The sequence below is a fragment of the Anthonomus grandis genome, chromosome 22, assembly GCF_022605725.1.
Source record: "Anthonomus grandis grandis chromosome 22, icAntGran1.3, whole genome shotgun sequence".
Lineage (NCBI taxonomy): Eukaryota > Metazoa > Arthropoda > Insecta > Coleoptera > Curculionidae > Anthonomus > Anthonomus grandis.
In genome coordinates, this window is record NC_065567.1 from 9,646,087 (window position 1) to 9,669,631 (window position 23,545).

At 31.1% G+C, this 23,545-nt stretch overlaps 1 protein-coding gene across 2 annotated transcripts in view; it reads right to left on the reverse strand.

Annotated features, from left to right (window-relative positions):
* Positions 1 to 3,427: 3,427 nt before the first annotated feature.
* LOC126748202 (nipped-B-like protein) overlaps positions 3,428 to 23,545 on the reverse strand; it is a 38,323-nt gene continuing 18,205 nt past the window's right edge. For both annotated transcript variants that reach the window (XM_050457267.1, XM_050457266.1), the window contains 14 exons: positions 21,241 to 21,909; positions 20,938 to 21,125; positions 20,434 to 20,880; positions 19,442 to 19,675; positions 17,916 to 19,382; positions 17,384 to 17,830; positions 16,609 to 16,815; positions 16,263 to 16,527; positions 14,684 to 15,186; positions 13,818 to 13,964; positions 13,540 to 13,760; positions 13,297 to 13,471; positions 13,072 to 13,221; positions 3,428 to 12,322 (listed from right to left, as the gene is read on the reverse strand). In XM_050457267.1, coding sequence (XP_050313224.1) covers positions 12,131 to 12,322; positions 13,072 to 13,221; positions 13,297 to 13,471; positions 13,540 to 13,760; positions 13,818 to 13,964; positions 14,684 to 15,186; positions 16,263 to 16,527; positions 16,609 to 16,815; positions 17,384 to 17,830; positions 17,916 to 19,382; positions 19,442 to 19,675; positions 20,434 to 20,880; positions 20,938 to 21,125; positions 21,241 to 21,909 — 5,312 coding nt within the window. In that variant the 3' untranslated portion in view covers positions 3,428 to 12,130. The remainder of the gene's footprint in view (positions 12,323 to 13,071; positions 13,222 to 13,296; positions 13,472 to 13,539; positions 13,761 to 13,817; positions 13,965 to 14,683; positions 15,187 to 16,262; positions 16,528 to 16,608; positions 16,816 to 17,383; positions 17,831 to 17,915; positions 19,383 to 19,441; positions 19,676 to 20,433; positions 20,881 to 20,937; positions 21,126 to 21,240; positions 21,910 to 23,545) is intronic.

Genomic DNA, 23,545 nt, shown 5'->3' on the forward strand with positions numbered 1-23,545 from the left:
ATGAAAAGTTATCAATATTTTAGCTAATCAAAATTTACCTGTTGCGATGTGGCCGCGTCATAATTGACTTCTATTTGTAAATCAGCATTTTCACTTGTAATTTGATCTTCTATATCCTTATTATTGTTGTCCTGAGGGATTGATAGTGAGGGGTTTACTTGAAGTATTTGCACTGTGAGGTGTTTTCTTAGCATGTATTTCTTTAAATTTGGCACGGTAGTTTTATAAGATATAAGGGTTTTGCATTTGTTACATTTTGCAGTTTGTTTATTGCTATTTATTCATTTATTGTCCAACAGGAAAATCCCAATACAAAAGACAAGGGGTAATATGGTAACAAAAAGAATACAACTCAGCTAACAAATTTAAACAAACTATGCATATAACAAGAGTAAACCCACCAAAAAGCAATTATGAGAAGAAAAAACTGAAAGTATAGAAAAAAAGTCCCAAACAACACTAGTCATTTTGTTCATGACTAACAAATGAAAATAAGTAATAATAAATATAAACTTTAAACTCAATTCTATGTAGATCTATATGGACGGATCACCAATACAGACTAAACTCGAAAAAAATTTTAAAACCGAAAAGTCCGTTGGCTGTCGGTGTCCACAAAAGCTAAAAAATACAGTAGAAAAAAAAACTGGCCGCCCCTTATTCATTTAATCATTTTTTTCGGCGGAAATCAAAGTGACTGCCGCGCGCCATCCAAGATGCCGCGCATGCCGCAAAAATAATAAAATTTAAAAACATAACCGCTAATTCATCGAAAACCTGTGATACCACCAGGAGCGCCACCGCCACCACGGCTGTCTTGCAATTTATTTGTTAGGAATAGGTTGGATCTGTAATAGGCATTTGGAATAGGTTTACATGTAGAACTGGTACAGGTCGGAATAGGTACATTAAAAAGCTATTCCATAACATCTCTAGTAAATTAAATCTCGTGTCGCCGCAGCTAAACTATAAGACACAGTGGCGCATGAAATATTCGCTCGTATTAAATTCCGAACCGAATTGAATTGTATTCGTTGTCTTGTCGATCTTAATTGCCTTACTCTGACTCACGATCCCGCTTATATATTCAAATATTCCTGCTCCCGAAATACGTAGAAAATACTCGACTCTCGACTTTATTTCCGTCCTTGTCTCATACTTGCTATCACTGCCTTTCCTTTTCAGCTAGAACGTTCTTCGTGGTATTGCTATTCAATAGAAGATGTCAGGAAAATTGACGTTTATTTTATCTTCAACTGCCTCCTCCCCTACCCCTACCTGGGTACGCTCCTGACTCAATCTCGAAATGCTCTGTAAGGCCAGTAAAATCGTTTTGCGTTATCTTGCCTAATTTTAGTATTATACAAAATTCGACAACGGACCATTAGGAGATGTTAAATTGAAGTTTGCAGCACCGTGCCATCTTTTTTTGCAAAATTATGCAAAAATTATACAAATTCTTTTTAGGCTCCTCGGCTCCTATTTGCCGCACATAATATATCATTCTCTTCGTTATGAAATTACCTACAGTTTTTATATACATGTAATTGTTTTGTTACATTAATCCATAAGAAAATATTGAGGCATACATTTTTTTTTTAAATTTGAAATGCGGGTTTTTGCAAATTTTCCAGTTTCTCAGCATTTTATCGCTGGAAAGCTTTAGTATTTTTTTGAAGAACAGTCAATTATATGTGCAGTGGTGGATTAATCTTTAAAATCCAACAACCCAGTTTTCTGCAATCCACGCATAAACATTTCTGATTTTTGTATTTATTGTAAGTGGAGTTTTAGTGTGTGCATCTCTTCAGTAAATTCTGTTTTGAGTGATATATTAAGATCTGTCAGAGCAGGTGTTCCCGGTGCTATTGCAGGCATGCTTCTTTGCTGCGTGAAAACTTCGAGCCGCCGTCACTGCTATATCAGTTACTTAGCGTGTTTGCCAGTAACGTTGAGATTTTTAGGCACGGGTGATTCATAAGTTATGTATGCTTAATCATTAATGCTGAAAGTCTGTTTTCTTCATTCATCTTGGATAAGTTTTATTAGTTATATTCTTTTCTCTGTCTACATGGTATTTTAATGACTTCCTGACTATAATTTACGTTTTTTTGCCACCCATGATTACAAAAATCAAAATAAACCCAGAACTAGTTAAGGTACCGTACCACTTAAAAAAATGGTTATTGAAAACTGACAATTAGGAACGCCGCAGAAATTGCTTTATTCTTTATACCTTTTATTTTTATGATTTTTATCATTTAGCCGCTAGCAAAGAGGCCAGAGGCATGAATACTTTTTTCGAGGCTAATTTTTCCCCGGTCATGGCCAGTTTGATGGAGTCGCACTTTATGAATTCCTGAGTTTTTATGTTAATAAATAGTGTAATACATAAAGTAATTAATAATGTATAACGCGGTAAAAATTTGCGAAACTATCATAAATGTGTGACTTCTTATTTTTTGCCAATTGCTATGACTCATCCATTAGGATGAACGTCGATTATTTTCAAGGAATGCCAAGATGGATCTTGGCTAGAGATCAGGATACAAATTATTATAATGAAAATTTACCGCGCTTTATATTATAGACAATATGATTCCTAATCATTATTGTATTTGTAAATAAACGTTGGACTTAAAGACACAAAGAAAATTTAAAAAAAAAACATATTTTTTAGAAATATAAGTTTATTTTATTACAAATAGGAGCTCACATTACGAAAAACTGCGAATAAAGAAAGCGCGCTTGACTAAGTACGCCGAAACTATTTTAATATTATTTTACAAAACTAATTTATTAGTCAAAACGCGCGTCGCCTTTTAAATATTACACTTTTACTAACAGCTCCCAACTAAGGGTTATGATATTAAATAATCAGGATAACCTGCCGCAAATTGAGACTAATCGAAATAAGTACGATGGTATGTTAAGAAACCGAATTTCAACAAAAAATATTAAAATAATTTTCTCAACACGCGCGAATAAACATGTCTTTCATTAACTCTTAAGTGATGCGATGATTCGGTCTGTTTTTTGCAAGACAGATGTGACAATTATTGTTTAAGCCGAAATATTACTGCGCATTGAATTTTCGTCCCATAGACCGCAATTAACTTTTTGTCTTAGGTGATTATATTGTATTAGGTTGACAAGAATATACCATTTTTTGCATCCCTCAAGTAGAAGTGAATTGATTTTTTTATGCGCTTTTAATGAAAAATAGGGGACAGTTTGCGCGTGGAGGGCAGTGATCTCTCAATAGTATGGGAATTGCTACTCTAGCTTTGTTAGGGTAAGAAACTTCACATTGGTCAGAAATCACCGCCTTTCGCCCTTTGTAATGTAATATACTTACTATTAATACTGCATTTGAAAACCTTGTAAAGTCACAACTTAAATAAAAAGCAAATAAATATTACAGAAAAACAATAAAAATACCAAATTATGTATTCATTGAATAAAAAATACGACTATGAAAACAATTTTTCAATTCTATATTTACATGAATTAAAATGTACCGGGGGACTACGAAACATCAAAAAGTGTTAAGTTATTTGATATTTCGCAATGTTGGTTGGTTTAAAATTTTGCGCAATAATTTTATATAAAACTAAGTTTATTAAATTAACTATTAAATATCACTACAAATTATACACAAATGTTAAATTAAAAACAGATTTCAAATTTAGGCCCTTTTATATACAGGGTATCGATATTCCTATTTCGCAACTAGCAAAGGCTGCAAGGTCGGTTAAATTAGACTCAAGATTCGATTCTTGATACGTATTAACGATTTTTACTATGCTGCAAAAGTCATATTAGCCTCCAAGGTGCAGAATGAATATGAAGAAAACTCGTTAATTGGTATTCACTATCATGCTAATTTTGTTGAATGTGAAACATGATTTCTTATTTAATATTTTGAGAGGCAAATTAATTTGCTAAACAACTATCTATTACTCGAATATGGTTAATAGCACATACTTAAAATGTAATTTAAAACAATTTTATCACCATTTAAAAATCTGGTAATCGGAGTAACATAGAACTCGCCAACGCGTTTGAAAGGAAGCGGCCAACAAAAAAAAGTAAAATGTAGCTCTAAAATGAATAGTTTTTTAAATATTTTTGATTAATATATTATATAATATTAAAATTAATGTCTGTCACAAATAACCCTGTATCTCAGAGACTAATAGGATTCGTAGAATATTCTGGGAAAAGCTTAAATAAATGAGTATCATCCGAGATACAGCTGCCGTTCAGCTGTATCTCGGAAAGTTTTAGCCGTTTGGCCTGCGGAAAAAAATTGAAACATTACTTTCAAGTTCTATAAGACAATGCCAATTTTACAACATTTTTCCTGAGTAACAGTTACCATAAATAATACGCACATAATCTTAAATCTCCAATTTTTTTTTCAACCATTTTGTCCTATTTTTTCTAAAATAAAGTGACGGGAGAGAGTTAGATCTGTTTTCATTTAAATGTGATTTACTCCGAATTGGGTAATGGGAATAAAATCAGCTATAGTAGTGGCAAAGAGTAGAGCAACTTTTTAAAAATCCCAATAATTTCTTTATTTTTAATATAATATTACAGATATTTCTAACTAAGCACACACTGTAGACAAATATAATTTCATAAAAACATGTTGAATTTATATCATTTGGTGTGGAGCATCTTTGCAATTTTTATAACGCGTTTTAGTTTATTTGGTATTAAAATGTCAAATAGTGATTGAATAGCGATATGCCTCGTGGTAAATGTCTATCAATGGACATTAAAAGCCGCATTGCGCATTTTTTTTAAAAACGGGGAAAACCCAGCTAACATCGCTAGAAGATTTTCCTTAAACAAAAGCTTGCTTTTCCGTGTTTTAAAGAGATTTCGCGAAACAGGAGAAGTATCTGAAAAGAAAAAGTCTGCGAGACAAAGAAAAACAACTTTATTACATGATAAAGAACTTTTAAGGATTGCCAAAAATTAACCCTTTATTGGCTCAACAAAATCCGAGCTCGTATTTCGGAAACTATGGAGATTGAGGTAAATTCAAGGACTATAAAAACCGGCTAATTGAAGTCTAATTTATATGGTAGGAGACCAGCTAAAAAGCCATTATTGTCAAAGGAAAACAGACGTGCCAGGTTAAACTTTGCCAAAGCTTATGTGCACTGGTCAGATGAGTAGAAAAAAGTCATATGGAGCGACAAATCCAAATTAAATTCATTCCCGAGTGATGGTATGAATTACGTAAGACGACTTATCAATCAAGGCTTAATCCCGCGTACACCCGCCACGCAATAAAACATGGAGGTGGTAACGTTATGGTTTGGGAGTGTTTCTCTGGCTATGGTATGGGGCTCCTCCACAAAATTAAAGGTATTATGTATGGACTATGTATGTATATATGACTATGTATATATGTATGGACCGCTCCCAGTATAAGCAAATATTGGAGAAATTGATGGTGCCGTATGCTGAGGAGAAAATGCCGTTATGGCATTTTTTTAACAGGACAACAACCCAAAGCACTGTTCTAAATCATCTGACTTAAACCCCATGGAAAACTCTTGGGAGATTGTAGACATGAAAATTAGGGTCAAAACATACATTAATAAGCATAAATTATTCAATGCCCTTAACCAAGTGTGGCTTACCCTGGATCAAAGCATTAAAACTAAGTTAATCAAGTCAATGCCGAATCGCTGCAGGTAAGTTATAAAAAATAATGAGTATTTTACAAAATATTATACTTAAGCTATATACTCATTGGATATTAAAATAAATTTTAAAAAATAGTTCAAAGTTGTTCTACTGTTTTCCACCCATAAAATTAATTTTTATTTGTACCAAAAAAAATACTAAAGGAAAAACCTATTTTAACCTTTTTTTAAATGGTGAGCTACTCTTAATAAGATACATATATTAACATAATAAGATACCATTTACTTATAAATCAATCATAAATAGAAAATATATTTTAATATTTCAAAAGTTGCTCTACTTTTTCCCACTGCTGTAAGTCTCGTTTAAAAGCAGGTTAATTAATATATACCTTATAAACATTAATAATATACATTTGAAAGTAGGATTGATTATGATCACTCTAAAATATAAAATATGAGGAAAAAATAGTCTTAATTTACTTTTATATCAATAATATACCGTAATATCATAATAATAATATAAATTGAATAGCATTTAAATATATAATACAAAACACTACTGGATCAACATTTTGATCTAATACCAGTGTGAAGTTTAAAGTATTATTTCAAAAGTAATTTTTTTCAAAGACATTCTATAACACTAAGGCATTGTTTCTCATTGAAATTATTTTGGTTAATTATCGACACAAACAAAAGGTTTAGCTATTTTCTCATATTTTAGTAGAGATTAGACTGATTCTTTAGAGCTTATTTTTCCTAGTTATTACTATGCATTTTTGACAAAATCTATAGTTTCAAGAAATATATCAAGATGCACTTTTACTGACGTTTTAAGCATTTATTCCTGTTGGTAACTAGCTAGAATGATGCCATGAATAGATGCAGGTAATAACATTAAAAACAGATTTAACCTTCTACACCACCTGATTGTAGCAGATAATACAAAATGATTGAAAAAAAAAATTACTGAAGACTATAGTGACTTGATTTGCAATATTTCTAAGCTAGGCAAAATTTTATAAAAATCCGTAATTTTGTTATGCGATATTAAAGTCGCAACTTTCATATCGCATAACACTGGTTTAATTTTCAAAATAATAATTCCAACAATTTTTTATGGTCTCTGATATTTTTTTTTTGCAGGCCATAAGACGACTAAGGGATACCCAGGATATATTAATATATCCCTTTTTAGGGTTTTTAAATCAGGTTTTCTAGGATTAGTAATAGCATTAGCATAATTTCAAATGTAGTCCAGACAAGACTGAAAATATTTTTTTTAACTTGATATTGTAATTTTAAAACCAAACATATTCATACTATGTAAAAGAAATGCATTATGGGGCCGGTCGATCTCTTGTTGGTTTTTTACAAGTACTTATCAAGTAATCGAATTTACAGTACAGCAAACTGCTCCAGAACTTCCTTAATATATCTTTGGGCATTCAATTGGCCTTGGAAAAATACTAATACTCCGCTATCTTGGCTGATTCTTCCGAAACCATCACTCCCCTAGTAAAAGCAGTTTCTCGTTCAACAGCAAATTCCATAATGCACCTTTCACTTGTTCAGTTGATATATAATATTTTAGTTTTTTCCCAATGCTAAAGGAAACATTAAGAAATTTCTGGAGTTCTTTGTTATAAAATTCAAGGGTTGGATAATATTATATTCCAATAAGAGAGGACCCGCTCACATACTACAGAAATTTAATATTACAGTTCCTTCAAGACAATGCATCAATATTGTTTCAAGCAGTGGAATATAGTAACGAAAAAAAAATCTGTTATGGTGTTTCTATTTACATTATGTATTATTTTCCGGAGTGTCTTTTATGTTTAGTAAATATGTAGGGTGTATTACGGTCGAAGTGGGTAAATGAGACGTTTACAGAAAATGGGACGTTTGATTTTTTTTTTTAAAGTTGGCTTATATCCATGAAGTTATTATGGAACAAAAATGCTAATATATATAGGGTTCTATTTCAAATGATGCAGCGCCACTAAAAATATTTTAACTCATTAAATAACAAACAATTGTTTATGCTGCGGTTTCCGGAAACGTTTAACATACCACCAACCGTGATACACCATCTAAATTAGAATAGTAAATAAGTTGACTATACAAAATGGTATGCATTATAGGGCTGTTCTAAATAAACCTATTATTATTATTTTCAGTATTTAATTAACAAAGCTACGGCATTATAAATTAAAGTTGAGGAAGACGTGTTGCTCGTAAAAGTATCAAGAAAAGATAAAATTGGCGTATACTCAAACGATAATTATTAAAAGGACTGTTTTAGAAGGCCGTTTGACTTGCATAAACCTTTGTTAAATATTGTTAGCATTCACTAACATTTGTTAAATAGCAAGCTTTGAAAATATAAAATATACTTTAAAGGTTTTGTCCACCCTTTTCTTCTATCTATTTAATGTTCTAGTAGTACTTATATTTTTTGTGTCGATTTCTTGTTGGTGGACTTATGAAAGTTAGCTGACATTTATCACAATCTGCTAAGATCTTTTTAAGGAATTGGTATCACTATATTGAAGTGATTTTTTTCATTCGCGTCCTAGTAGTTCTATTAAGGTAGGCCTTATAATACGTGCAATTTTGCTCAGCCATGCTTATTATACCAAGCTCAATAATATTTTATTTACAACTTCATGTGCATTTAAATGAAATATTAAAAATTACGAGTTCTCCATGTAAAAAACTAACAGTAGTATCTATACAACATTTGATAAATTTAATATAACTGGTACTATTTAAAAAGATATTTCTTGGATAGTAATTTCGTTGCCACCCGGTATACTAACATCTTCATAATGCAATAAACAATAAGTTTATTAGAATTCTTATAAAGGTAAATATAATATGCCTAAATTTGAAACAGGTTAATTTACAATACAAAATTAACACAACATCTGGCTGCATTGAATGTACTTTATGAGTCTATTTTTAATGAATTTCTAAAAACTCATAAATACCTTTTAATTTATAAAATAAAAAAATAACAATACAACTACCGTGATTTATATAATGAAAACAAGCCATAATATTTACATAAGCCACTGAACTACAAACATAATTATTACCAAAAATAAATAGATTTGTTTATAGGAAATACTTCTTATGTTACATGTCTCAGATAGTCAAAACCTAATAAATTGGGCAACTTTTGGACATTGTGAAAATACAAAAAAGGCAAATTACAAAAATTCAGTCGAGCACGAAATCAATAATCCCTCCTTAAAATGTATCTTTGTAAAAAGTAATAAAATCTACCAAAATTGTAGCACAAAAATCTAAAAGTAAACTTTGTTGTAAATTCCAATAAACTTGCATTTCACAGTAATTTTAAATATTCAAAAATATATAGTGTTTCATTTTACAAATTTTCGGAGAACATGGTATAAAGTAAGTGAGGTTGAAGATGTATATGTAGTACGCGTGTTCAAAAAAATAAAAATAAAGCCGACTAAATCCCACTCAGGAACCGCATAAGTCGATTGTAAAAAAATTATAATTATGAAAAATGTGAATTTTCCTTTTCATGCTAAAAATGAGGTTTGCAGACCCTATAATACTTATCAATTTTTCGTATAAGGAAACCTTTATTATTATATTTTGATTGGGTTCCATTTATAGGAGAACCAATTTTATTAAATTTTATATGAAATTTCGATAATCATGAATACAGGGTGGTTAAAAAAGAAGAATATAAGTGAAATTTATTAAACCAACTAAAAAATTAAATATAAGAGTAACTTTGTATAAGGATACCTATTCCGAAAATTTGCAATTCTTGAACTATTTACAATTTAATATTTTTCTATCCTAAGATTACTATATGTTTTCTAAATGGTATTAGTTGGCCACGACGGCGCGATATTAGCAAACAATTAAGTGATACAATAATGGCAACTACTTTTCATTCACAAATTGTTAAAAATAAATCATTCCGGGACGATAAGATTACACACGCGAAGAATATTTAAATTTATTTATTATTTACGGGGAATGTGATAAAATGATTTTAAGGCCATCTTACATTTGGGACTCCATTTCCGGGAAAAGTACTATCAAGAAAATTACACAAAATGAGCAAGAGTGCAGAAAAATATACCAGTATAATAAACAATTGGCCTAAAAAGTAAACCAGTACAGTTAAAAAAATATTTTTAAATAATAAAGATATTGCAATTTTGGACTATACTGAAATATTTTGCGGCATACCCAAGAATCTACCACGCTAATATAGCATCGGGAATATCTTAGTCGTCAATAATAAAAATTTTATGAAAACACAAGTTTCATCCTTATAAATTTTCCATCGTTCAGTATCTTAAAGAGAACTACTTTCCACAAAGAGTAGAATTGTATGAATTCGTCTTACTCTCATCTAAAGAAAATGTTTTTTTGAATAATATTACCTGGACGGATGAAGCAAAGTTTATGAAAAACTGGACTTTTAATCGAGGAAATTGCCATTAGTGGAGCGATACAAATGTGCACCCATTTAGAGAACTAAATTGTCAAGAGTCCTGACAATTTAATATTTATTGTGCCATAAGAAATGACAGTGGCCTTAGATTTGCCGTTGGCTGATCACAGAATATGTTCCACCAACACGATGAATAGTCAACAACGGACCTCATTGGCCACCCCGCTCTCCAGAATTCAAAGATTGAATTTGAAGAACTTAACCTTAATGTTTAATATAATAATTAATGATTTATTCTTAACAATTTGCAAATGACATGTAGTGATTCATGACATTATTGTATCACTTGATGATTTTCTAATACCGCGCCGTCATGGCCAACTGATACAATTTAGACACCTTATAGTATTCTTACGATAGAAAAAATTAAGTTTCAAATATTTCAAGAACTATCAATTTTCGGAATAGGTATCCTCATATAAAGTTACCCTTATTTTGAATGCTTAATGCGATTAAATGATAAAAATATAGTTTCCATTAGATATAGTTTCCAAAAGACACTAGACGTTATTATAATTTTTTTGACCGCCCTGTATTAATAACTATTGAATTTTCGTATAAAATCTATTAAAATTTGTTCCCCTCTGCAAGGAAACCGACTAAAATGTAATGAAAATGGTTTTCTGACAGAAAAAAATGATAATTAATCAAGGATCTGCAAACGTAATTGTTGGCATAAAACATGTCAAAAACGGTAAGACTTGGATATGGGACATTATGCAAAAAAAGTATTTAGATTCTGATGTAGAATTTAAAAATGTGAATCATTACATCAATATATATTATATAATATATATACCAATATAGGATTTGCGCCATTTTGAAAATATTTTAGACAAGTTGTTCCCATCGACTTCTGGTATACTGTCAAATTTTTAGATTTTTTCTGATTTAGTTGTTTTCCCACAGACGATCCTGACAACAGATTCACCCTGTATATATACATAAAGGCCCATGTTTATACCCAAGTCTATATGCAAACCTATGTAATCATTGATATTGACATTTTGGAATTCACGCCATGCAAACACAATTCGTAAAAGCCGCCTCTCCCAAGGCTCTACCTAACCTGGACGGGTTAGGTGTTACATTTTTTCTAGTATGCACGCTCGTCTGTTGCTATTAAAATTAAAGTAACAGAGTTTTTCTTTTTATTTCATTCAAGTTAATATATATTTTTTTAAACAATTAAATTGTTCTAATAAAAAGAAAGCCAGATGTTTGTTATTTTGTTGTTTACAATTTATAGCAGCTGTTTTAATTTACACACTAAATAATGTTTTACAGCAAAATATTTTTACGCTAAATAAATAAAAATTGCAATCAAAATATACTAAATAAATAAAAAAGATCAGTTAAGATCTTAATATTTCCCTAGAGTATTGCCATTTTAGGTGAATTGACAATTCAATTAATTTTTATATCACATTATCCCGTTTAGATAGTTTATGAATACGATAAAAAAAAGCATATTAAATGTATTATTTACAAAAAACTATATATATATTTCAGCAATTACCAAAGACAATTAATATTCTTTGTGTATATCAAGTTAAAGGATTCTCTCGAGTTAATTGTGAAAAGTGTAGGATTTGTAGGTCGGTCAAAAGTAAAGTTTTTCAAAATTAGGGTAAACCGAAATTTGAAAACGCAATAAAGATATTTGTGCTGTAAAATATCATGAGACACCTTAAATAATTTTAAAGATTCATATAAAAAATGCATAAAAAACTATACAAAACTGTCGCAAAGGGCTTATATATAATATATTTCTCTATCATATTTATAATAAAACTAGTAAATGACCCTCTGCGAACAAACCAATTCTACAAAATGACGAAAACGCACGTCAGTCCACCCAAAATCTCAATATACCGCATTCAACTATGAAAATTACTTACTGTACACTTTCAATAGAATTCTACTGTTTATGTTTAACGCCTCACTAACACAAGAAGTCGGGATCACTAAAGTCATTCTCATCACTTTCACTATCACTAGTGATTTTTCTTCGTTTCTTTTTGTGTCGTACCTTCTTAGCTTTTTCTGATGATCGGTGGCTACGAGGTGTACGTTTTGTTTCGTTATCGTACCTTCGCGATATCACCATTTTTGGGACTTTTGGCGGTGAGTGATCCTAAAAAAATCTCGGTTTAAGCAAATTAACTTAAAGCCAAGTCATATTAAAAAACAAAAGAATCTCGACAACTTGTTTTATTTTTTTTTTGTAGAAAGTAGGCACGAAAATTAAATTATATACAAATATTAAATTACGAAATTATAAAACGACATTTTAGAACAAAATTTATTTTCAAACACAAAAGATTACTGACGCACTCTTATATACTAGTCCGTCGGTAACTCAGGTCTTAATTAACTTGAAATAATAAATCGAACTCACAAGTTAAAAGGTACCTTCTACGATCCAAAGTTCGGCCCAATGTTAACGTAGATCGAGTATCGCGTGCGGAATCAAAAGCTAAGATTTTTCTTATTTCCTTCAGCATTATGAGGGTAATAGGAGAAATATTAAACGGAGAAATCGAAAATATATTTCCGACGAAAAAAAAAGTTATTAAATAAGATTTAAGAGCTGAGCATTCAAGTAGAGGAAGTGATTGGGCAATTTTTGTTGGAGTATCCGTGAATGTAATGATGTCGCTATCCGGTCAAACAATTTTAACCGTTTTTTATCTGCAAATCTAGGAGTAGAAATTCGGTTTTTGCAACTCCAATGCGTTGATATATTATCGATTTTTTAAAACGGCTGGTAGATGGTATTGTGAATCTCAGCGGGGAAACATTTTCAAAAATTTGATAAGGTGGACTAATTTAACAAAATACCTTGAACTAGCAACGTAGTACAATAAAAAGTAAATAGCATACCTTATGGTTTTGTAGCACTACCTGATCTGCCTCAGTCAAAATTGCTGCCGGAATATTGGGATTGATATTTCCTCCCACATTCGTCAAGGACCTATTATTTTCGTCTTCTTCAGCATCGTCAGGGTCAAGTTGTAACATTAGCTGTTTAAACTAAGAAATAACAAAAAGTCATAATTCTATTCATTCAAAATGTTTACTCAACAATTAAAGCAATAAAATACATACGTCTAAATATTGGCGAATTAAGCCCCTTCTACCTGCTTCATCAAGGTAATCGGAAGGAGCGCCCTCTTTTAGCTTTTGCAAGGTTGTTTTAGGATTAAATAATGCATTCGATCTCCGTGAAATTGCTTTCTCGTACACCTTTACAGCTTCTGATGGTGAATACAATTGTATTTTTCTATAGATCGAAATATATGATTAATCAAAATATATTTACATCAATAAGTAAGTCAATTTTATACTCACCCATCGCTCAATCCATAAACGTCTTTGATGTGCTGCTTTAACATCAACAGTAACAGACACCCTTGTGCGGCTGTTAAACAAGCTTGCAAATCGCTGGCATTTTCTGGAACTCGAGCTGCTAAAGCTTCTTCATCATCATCTTCATCTAAAGCTGACACTACTTGGTGTAATTCTCCGTTTTCATTATCTACAATTTTTGGTTGACCATCTGAGATAAGGCCCTAGCAAAAATACAATAAATAGATACATGAAATTTAAAACATTTATCTAGTATATACCTCTCGAAATGACTGTAATAAATTTGTTCCCGAATTGGAAACTAAAAGTTCAATGTGATGCACTATAAATAGAGGCTCATCTTGTACTTGATAGGGAAAATAAGCTAAATTATCTGCAAGGTACAACATGTACGATAAACTGGATCGCTGAAAATAAAAAAAACATTAAAAAACAGCACAAAATGGCAAATCTACACAAAATGCAACAATGGGATAAATATAAATAAAACAACCACCTACGGAATTTTTAAATATAAGATATAATCCCTAGATATGCATTGACAACAATATGCAACATTTGATTATAAATCGTTATAGGACTCTTGCGTAAAACTAAAAATATGAGAATAAAAATGAGACTGTAATAAACATGTTAGGTAATTAGGCTATTGAGGTCCATGAAATAAAGCAAAAAGAAAAATAATAAAGGTGTATAATTTTTCACTTGACATGAAAAAATGGAATCTTTGCTAAAATATTACAACTATAATATTTGCTTGTGGCCCTTAAATGACCAGAATTGAATTTTTGAGTAAAGGACATCTTGGTCCTTTGAATTTTGCCTTGAAACATGCCTTGAGATAATTTTGTTATATACATATTTCATATATATGAATCCGCACGAATAAATCCACCTAAGCGTCCAAAATTTAATTTTTCATTTTAAATTCATTCTTATATATTTTGAGCTGATTTGTATTTTATATTTATTGAATTTGTGTGCTTTTTTTTCTGTACCGCACTAGTATCTTCGGGTATACTCGTTCGAGAAATCATGCGAACTTTTCTATGGCGTCACGTATATTGTTACATAACCTAAATATCAATTGATTTAAATTATTAGGCTAAATGAATTCGCTACTTACGGCTTGTTCATCAAAATGTTTCATAATCTTTAATATTAAGGCACGTCTCTGTTGTCGGGAATTTCGAAGCAGCGAATACAAATATCCATTTAAAGCCCCTGGATAATCGCCCGGCTCCTTGACTGCAAATCCTCGAACAACTTTATCGTCGCAAAGAATTATCTGTAGCTTATGAGACAAATCTATGCCCAAAGATGCTTGTGAATGAATAAAACCGGGATATTTCTTTTCAATTTCCGACAATATCCTATCTGCGCTGTAAGAAATAGCTTTCGCTGGGTCAGTGCTCATACAAATCAGGTACGGAATAAACTGAGCAGGATGTACTAGGCCTTGGTTGCATACTTGCTGGATAACCATCAGAGCAGGCTTGCGTACTTGCAAGTTACGGTGAAGATAGCATTTCATGACTTCTTGTAAGTATTGTTGTATAACTGTACTGGCCATTCCAGAGGACACATCATTCATTTCTTTAAGGTTTTCTTCCTTCGATCTCTTTGACCCTAAATAAAATAAGAGCTATTTGGATATCATTTATATTTTTTAATTTCTTTAATCTATTACCAATCACAAAACAAAGATGTTCTGTTTATTTAAACACTCAAAGTTGAATGGTTCCACCCAATATACTAAAAACGCGTTGGATTAAGTTAATCAAAGTATTTGTGTATAGGAAAAAAGTAATCCGCAACTTTTCCTGTAAATAAACCGAAAAATTAAGCTCATTCAATAATTTTTAAGACTCTTAAGAAGGCAATTATAAACTGTAATTAATGTTCGATTAAGTTAGATCAATAAAGTGATACCTTAATGACACAAATCCTTCGATATAGACCAATATTTCTTGAATTTAGGTTATTTTGTTTGTTATAACATATAACATCAGAAAATTTATTTGGTGTGAAAGATCGTATAAAAATACCAAAATGCCTTTAAACTGCTTTTAATATTTGACATGTATAACTAATAAAATTACTAAAATCAAGAGATATTTTGGTGAAAGCGTAACGGAACGCACAAGGTTGAATTTGGGCCAACCATATTTCTCATTGTATAAATTAGGGTTAGTCACACAAAGATAACAATACATTTTTTTAAAGATACGTCAATGTCTCATGTAGCCTACGGATACACTGATATTCCATATATTTGGTGCTCAGAAAAACACACTTTTTTCCAGTTCAGCTGTCAAAAATTTTGTACATATTACGATAAAATATATTTATATATTTGAAATAACATTTAAATATATCTATATTTAACAATATTAAAACTGTTTTTATTAAAATAATATAAACAGTTTTAAATGGATAATTAATATTAATTATTCATAATATTAATAATGAATATTAATCAGTCATTTGAATTTAGATGTATAATTTAAAGTTTGACTATATTATAAATGTTTAAACTAATAAAGAAATATTTTGTCTAAAAAGTATACATCTATCACAAACGTGCCACCTACAATAACTTAATTGTTTAGATAACCTTTGACATTTAGTAACTATGACAACTTTCATAGTTACTTGACAAATATTTTAATTACAATACCAATAATTTTCTGCGATATACATACATTCTAAATCTTGTTGTATCATTCTATTCTCCTCTTCAATCAGATAATTTTCAATATTTAGTAATACATCTATTTTCATGGTCAAAGGCGAATCATCCAGTACCAGCTGCCGATGATAGAACTCTTTTAACTCAGGCTGCAACATAAATTCAGAGTGCCTTATGCAAATGTTTCCAAGTGCCTTTAAGGTATTTAATTGGATATCTACATTGTCTTGTTGCAAAAAGTATATAAGGTTCATATACACCTGGTCTTTTGTATTTGACTAAAATAATAAAATATATAAAAAAATATATAAGTAAATTTAATTCAATTGCAAAATACTAGAAATTAAAAATGTACTTACAGGTAAGTCGCCAACAACATCAGGATTGGTAAAATCAAAATGTCTAAAAAGTAGACCCACTACAAATAACGCTCTGCGCAGTTGGACTCTATTACGATAGTTGTTTTGGTACTCCAGATTGTACTCTTCAAGTGATCTTTTGAATTCACAAAGCATTAAGTTAAATCTTTTAAAACAATCTCTAATTAGCTGGAAGTTATGTGTGACCTGTCAAGAAAAAGTGTCAGTCATCTTTCACTTATCAAACTTGGTTTATGTACATAGTTATAAATAAAAAAAAACATATCACACATACACCACATGTGTCAGGAAGAAATGCCAATCATAAATTTTAAATAAATAGACTATATAGTTTACAAAAGGACTTATTACCTATAGAGATCTTTTAAAAGTATAAGGAACTCACTTCTTGACCAATTTTGGGAACACTACCTTAATAATTTTGCATAGAACACATTATTTTCTTTTTTTAAAATCATTCAGCAAATTAAAAGACACCTAAATAGTGCATTTTTACACACTACAACAAATAAAAGAAAAGTAGCATATCTCATAAAAACATTATTATTAGTATATTGTACGTTGAGATGAAGTCAGGTTGTCCCTTTTAGATGCCAGAAAAGAATACTTTTAACAAAAGGTCGACAACTTTAATAATTTGGTATATTCTTATAAAAATATAAATAGATCTTCAAATTGCACATTTTAAAAACAAGATATTAAGTTATTCCAAACTCACGCCGAGAATGTATTTACAGGGAGAAAAAATAAATACCTTATTTATGATGTTGCCTAAGCAGCTTAAGCAGCTACTAACAATCGGCCTGTTATACTGCAAAATTAGTTTCATAGTGTCTTCTTCTAATTGCGCCAGAAATGAATCGCTAGGATGTTCCATGAGTGGTACAACTAGCTCTAACATCTTAGCAACGCAGGTGATGATTTTTGCATCAGCATCAGTTTGACATTTCAAACCAAGGTAGGGCTGTAAGGTGCTGGCATGCTTGATGAGTAGTTGAGGCCTTATTTTAGCAAATGACTGAAGAGTCGTCACACAGGCAAGCAGTCTTTCAGATGCACCCCGCTGGGCACTGTTTTCCTCTAAGCTAAGAATATTTTCTATAAGGCAGTCTACAATTTGCCTACAAGCAACCAAAAGCGCTTTAGGTGGTTCTGTATTAATTTTGGTTGAATCATCTTTGTCTTCTTTGGGTTTATACAGCTGAAAAAAAAACAAAAACAAATTACATATCCACTTTTTTAAGAATTAAAAATATTCATAATTATAACTTTTTGTGTTTACTTACACTAACAAGAAGCTGTTCAAACCATTCCAAACCAATCTCTTTGGATGATGCGACAACGTCGGTTATATGAAAAACTTTTCTTAACAAGGATTCATCATCCCTTGTAGGACTGAACCACATGTTTTGAAATACCTCCATGACAAGTTTTCTAATACCCTCTTCATCATTTATTCTTCGAATCATTTTAACACAAATCTCTGGGATCTTGGGAAATTCCGGGCATTCAACACAAATATCCTTAAGAATTTTGATTACTCTTTTTCTCACACTAACACCAGTATCTAATATTCGAGGAGATAAGATTTCATAATATTTATGTATCAACTCTGGTCTTCTGAGAATAAATTTTCCTATTAAATCAACTGCTGCTTCCCTTACTGATGTAGACTGATCCAAAATTGATTGATTTACACCCATTTGCATGTCATGTCTACCGAGAACTGATGGATCTGCTTCGACGATCATTGTAAGGCATTTCATTGCTTTTGTTCTGATTGCTATAGACGTCTCTTTCAGAACAATAAGAATAGCTTTAAGGTATTGATCAAAACTCTGAGAGAAATATCTCTTTGAAGCTAAAAATTGGACAATAAGCTCCGCACTGTTATAATCAATATAGGTTTGAAAGACCTGTATTCTATTTCCGGTAGCTGAGGTAATCGATTCCTGAAAAGGCTTTATTTTATTTAACAAAACTTTTTTCTTTTCCTCTATAATACGAAACTTTTCAACATTTTCTTGTTCAGTGTCCTTCGTTGGACGCTTTTCACTTTTATCGGCATCATTAACATCATCATCATCATCATCATTATCCTCTTCCGGTTCACTTTCACTAGATTTGCCATTTCTCTTATTCCGGTGATTATTCATTTTTTCTGACTTCTCACCAGAAACAATTTGAGTTTTCTCGTTTACTAAATCTTTATACCACCAAGCTATGTAAAAGTGACGGGCGTACCTTAATGATTCATCGTTCTGAGAATTAACTGCTAAAAAATCCAAAAGAATCCTTTGCAGAAATTGAGTTCGATCATCGTTGTTCATCTCTTCGCATTTCTTTTTCTTTTTAGACCCTTCATCTTTGTCCTTCATTTCTTCTTGTCTAATATCCTTTATCATTTGATCAATCGAATTTAGCTTGCACCGGGATAACACACTATCCCTACGGAGACGTGCAGCAACAACACCAAGATAGTCCAGACTGGCCACTCTTAAAGACATATCGGTGCCTTTATTAGAAAAATTATGCACCAGCATTTTCCCTAGCAGGCATAGAAGCAGTTCAGTAGCGGGCCATTCGGGTTTGTTTACCGTACATAACAGATCTTGGACGAAATTTTCAAAAAGAGGCCGATAGTCAATTTCTTCTGTTTTGCTTCCACATTTGCTAAGAAAAACCTTAAGGAAAGTTCCTGCTGTTGAAGTTGCCTTTTCAAATTTATTACAGATAAGAATATCATCATCCACCTAAGAAAAAAAAAAGAATAAAAAAACAGACTAAAAACTATAATAAAACTATTAATTACTTTTTGCTGCTTTTCTTTATCTTTTTCTCCCTTTTCTTTTCTGCCACTATTTTTTTCTGGGAGCGCGACAACACATTGAATAAGCTGTAAAACCAATGCAGTCAACATCTGAATATGCTCTTCACTGTTAAGCCTATAAGTTCTCAAACTTCTTTTTGTACTTGGAAGACGTGCTATGGAAGCTAAAATATCATCTAGCAGCAATCTACGATGACTCTCGTATTTTGTGAATATCTAAATATAAGAAAAAAATATAAATATTTCTAGGGATCCCTTGATGCCTTGTTCATGTAAGAACAATAAAGTTAATAAAGTAAAACCACTAACAATAAAATAAGACCCGCTAATTTAAATTTAACAAAAAAATCTGCCGTGTAAACTTGTCATAGTTTTCATTTCATTTAATAAATGTAATGGTAAAAATGCAATGGGTTGAATATCTCCCTGAAAAGATTTGAACTAATAGAGGGAATTAAATAATGCTAAAAATCTAGTTAAATATAGTAAACTTTAAAATAATATTGATAGTATTATCAAGTTTGCGTTTTATTGATAATATTATATTTTTATGTATTATAACTTTGTTCGAATGATTACTCTGTTTTTTGCCAAGTTTTATTACTTATATTTTTTATATAAATACTTCACATGAGAATCTACTTGAAATGAAATGCCACTGAACAGAGATTAAATGTGAATTACAGGCTAAAATGTATTATATAAAAAAAATCACAAATTTATCTATCCCAGGATGAATTTATAAGTAATTTCCATTTGGATTTTTTTTTCCAAGTGGAAAGTGAAAGCAAAGTTCTGTTAACAAAAAATAAAATAATATTTGCTAAAATGTTATTTTGCTTCGAAATTATTACATTCTTGTGATATTTTTGGATTTAAAAAAAAATTCCATTATTAACATGGTCAGTATTTTAGAAAAATGCAAATTCAAATAAATTGAGAGCTATAAAAAAAGGCATATTAAAGCTACTTACTGTTGTCACAAGCTTTAAACATGCTAACTGCAGTTCGCTAACGTTCTCTACAAAAAATGGGCTTATGCCCATAGTAGAAGCATGTAAAACTGAAGTATCTGTTAACACTTGTATGTTCATTAATTCAGAGAGCAAGTTTACTAGTTCGGAAATCTTGGTATACAATGAATTAATGCCTCTCCCGGAGACGGGGGTATTTTTTTTCTTTCTCCCATCCTTCTTTTTATTGTCTAGCTTGTATGTAGAATCATAGCTAGGAAAAATGGTATTAGACAGGTGATATTTGATATACAGGACAACCCTATCAATAGTTTCTTCTAAGTACACTTTTTTGGACATATTTGGAGATGTCATGATGTACAAGCATATTAGACAGGCATCTGCTGCACCCATAACTCTTTCCATTGTAGTTTCTAACCAAAATTGACGTATACTTTCGTTGTCTTCCTAAAAAATAGATAAAAAATTTAATGTAACATAGGTTTAGATGATTCATTTTTTTACATCAGTAATAGGTGATATCCTATCACCACCACGGATATTAAGCTCCAAAATAATTAGTAACTTAGTCAGTTTGTTGACTGGTATCATTTCCATTGCTCCAAGGACTTTTAGTTTGGCAGCCTCTGTACACAGTTCTGACATTATTGACCTACTCAATAGATTCTCATCTTGGATCATATCATCAGGAGCTAAAAACACATAATGGAACAATAATGGTTCAACTAATCCAAAAAAATCAACAATTTACAGAAAATAATTGAATAAATTCTTGCAAAAAAATGGAAATCAACAGTTTTAACCTACCAATCTCAGAGAAGTCCATGTCATCGGCGGATCTCAAGATATGTTCTACTGATTTATTAAATCTGACATAAGTATTACTTTCCATAAGTTCGTCTGAAGACAATTTTTGCAAAACAGGCACAAATTTCTTTTCAACCCTTCTAAGTTTGGGTTTACTCAAGACAAATGGTTCAGGTTCGCATTCTTCTTTATGAGTTATCTTTCGTCTTTTTCCCATTAGAGCAGTAAAAGTATCTATTGGATCTTGTTCAGTTGATGGATCGAACTCATCGTCACTTTCTTTGTACTTTCGTTTTCCTTTTCTCTTAGATCCTCCTTCACGTTCATCAGATTCTGAATCAGAGTCTTCTTTGTACTTGCTTTTTTGGTTTAAGTCTATGCCAAGTTCCTTTGCAAGCTCTGGTTTCTTTTCTACAAACTTGGAAAGACTTTTTTGTATTAATGCCTGATCTTCTTCAGATATTCGCCCCAGTCTAATAACCGGTTGTTTAATCGAGTCTAAACTTTCTTCAGATTTAAAAAAAGTTTCATAGGGTTTCTTATCGTCAGAGAGCATAGCACTTTTTTTCTCAAAAGCTTCGGGATTTAAGTCTAACGCAGATTCTAATAGTAGTTTAGATTCGTCTTTTTCTGAGGCGGTATTCTTTAAAGCAGTTGGCATTTGATGAGCTAAAGAAAATAGGAATATTCAAAAATTAAAACAGACATTTTTTATACAAAAGGAAGTTTACATTAGAAAGTTACATGCACAAATTAAAAAGCAAATGCATCAATAGCAGATTCAAATCCTGAAACTAAAAATTTGTGAGTATCATATTATCTTTAAATAATCTAAAAGTACAAAAGAATAAAAAAACACTTATTTGGTACGTATTGTACGTACACGCTGTTAATTGCTTATTTAAACTGTGTGTTTAAGTTAAAAATATTTTATCAGGTCTAGGTTTACCGAAAACTAATTAGAAAATCAGTATTAAATCTAATTATTTTAGTATATTATATCTCAAATTTTGTAAACTCACTTTAGTACTGCAATTATCATTTGCATGTTGACGACACTCAAATATTACATTCGTTTAAGGTCATAGGCACAGAAGATGCAAATACTAAACTAAATTCTCATCTACATTCGTTTTATGAGACATCTCAAAATCACTTACTAGGATTAAACCCTTGAAAATTTGACCCTTTAATATTCGCTCGTTAATTTATGCGGATGCCACTTGGTTCTAATCATCTAAAGCAGATAATAATAAGTTGTGTGTTGAGAGTTACAGTCGTTAATCAGTTATGCTAAGCCTGCGGCTACACTAACATATTTTTATAGTATGTTAATGTTGCAAACTTGAATTATATGCTCCAATTATGTACTTCAAATTATCTAATTTTCCTAATTTATTTAGTTGAAAATTACCAAGAATGGTTGTAGCAAAAGAGGTCGCACACACTAAATTTAAAAATACAAAAAATGATGCATGAATGGATGGTTGATTACAATGCATTTTCCACTTAACACATTACATAATAATTGTATTAGATACTTCTCCCAAAGTAATAATGATGTAACTCAGAATCCGAAAAACTTATGGAACCATCTAAACACCTTAAGTATTTGAAACTTCTATCCCGATAGCATGTATTTAGGTGATAGGTCTGCAGACACGGTCAAGACATACTTAATCTGTTTACACTTCACTTTTCTCGAATGGATAAGAAACATGCTCCACCCTGGAACTCAAAATTATAACTTCAAATATAATATTAATTTAAATTCTGTTTAAATTTCTTTAACAGAGGTCTATGATGCAGACCGAAGACAAAGTATTCCTATGGTCCTGACGACACCCCATCCGTTATCTTAAAGAATTTCGTTTGGGCTCTAAGTAAATCATATCATCATATATTGTCTCTCCTTGTCTTCTTCTTAAGCTTCTTAATACCCTTATATAAAAGTCGAGGCAGAAACGATGTTAATTATAGCGTAATAAGTATTCAGTCCGAAATTTCAAAATTATTTGAAATTTAATTTTGGATGAACAGCATGGGTTTGTTGCGGGTGAACCCACCATAACTAATTTGCTTACATATCATCATTACCTATTAGATTGAGCAGCATTGTCAGGCGGACAGTGTTTACACCAATTTCTCGAAGGGATTCAAAAGCCGTTTGGGTATAAACCTTGTGAAGTAGATTGATAACTTCATATCAAATAGCACATTTGTACGAATTAAGAAATTTATTTTGCATGAAGTTCATGTTTTCTCAGGTATCCCTCAAGGCTCACACACTTGTCTGTTTTTGTTA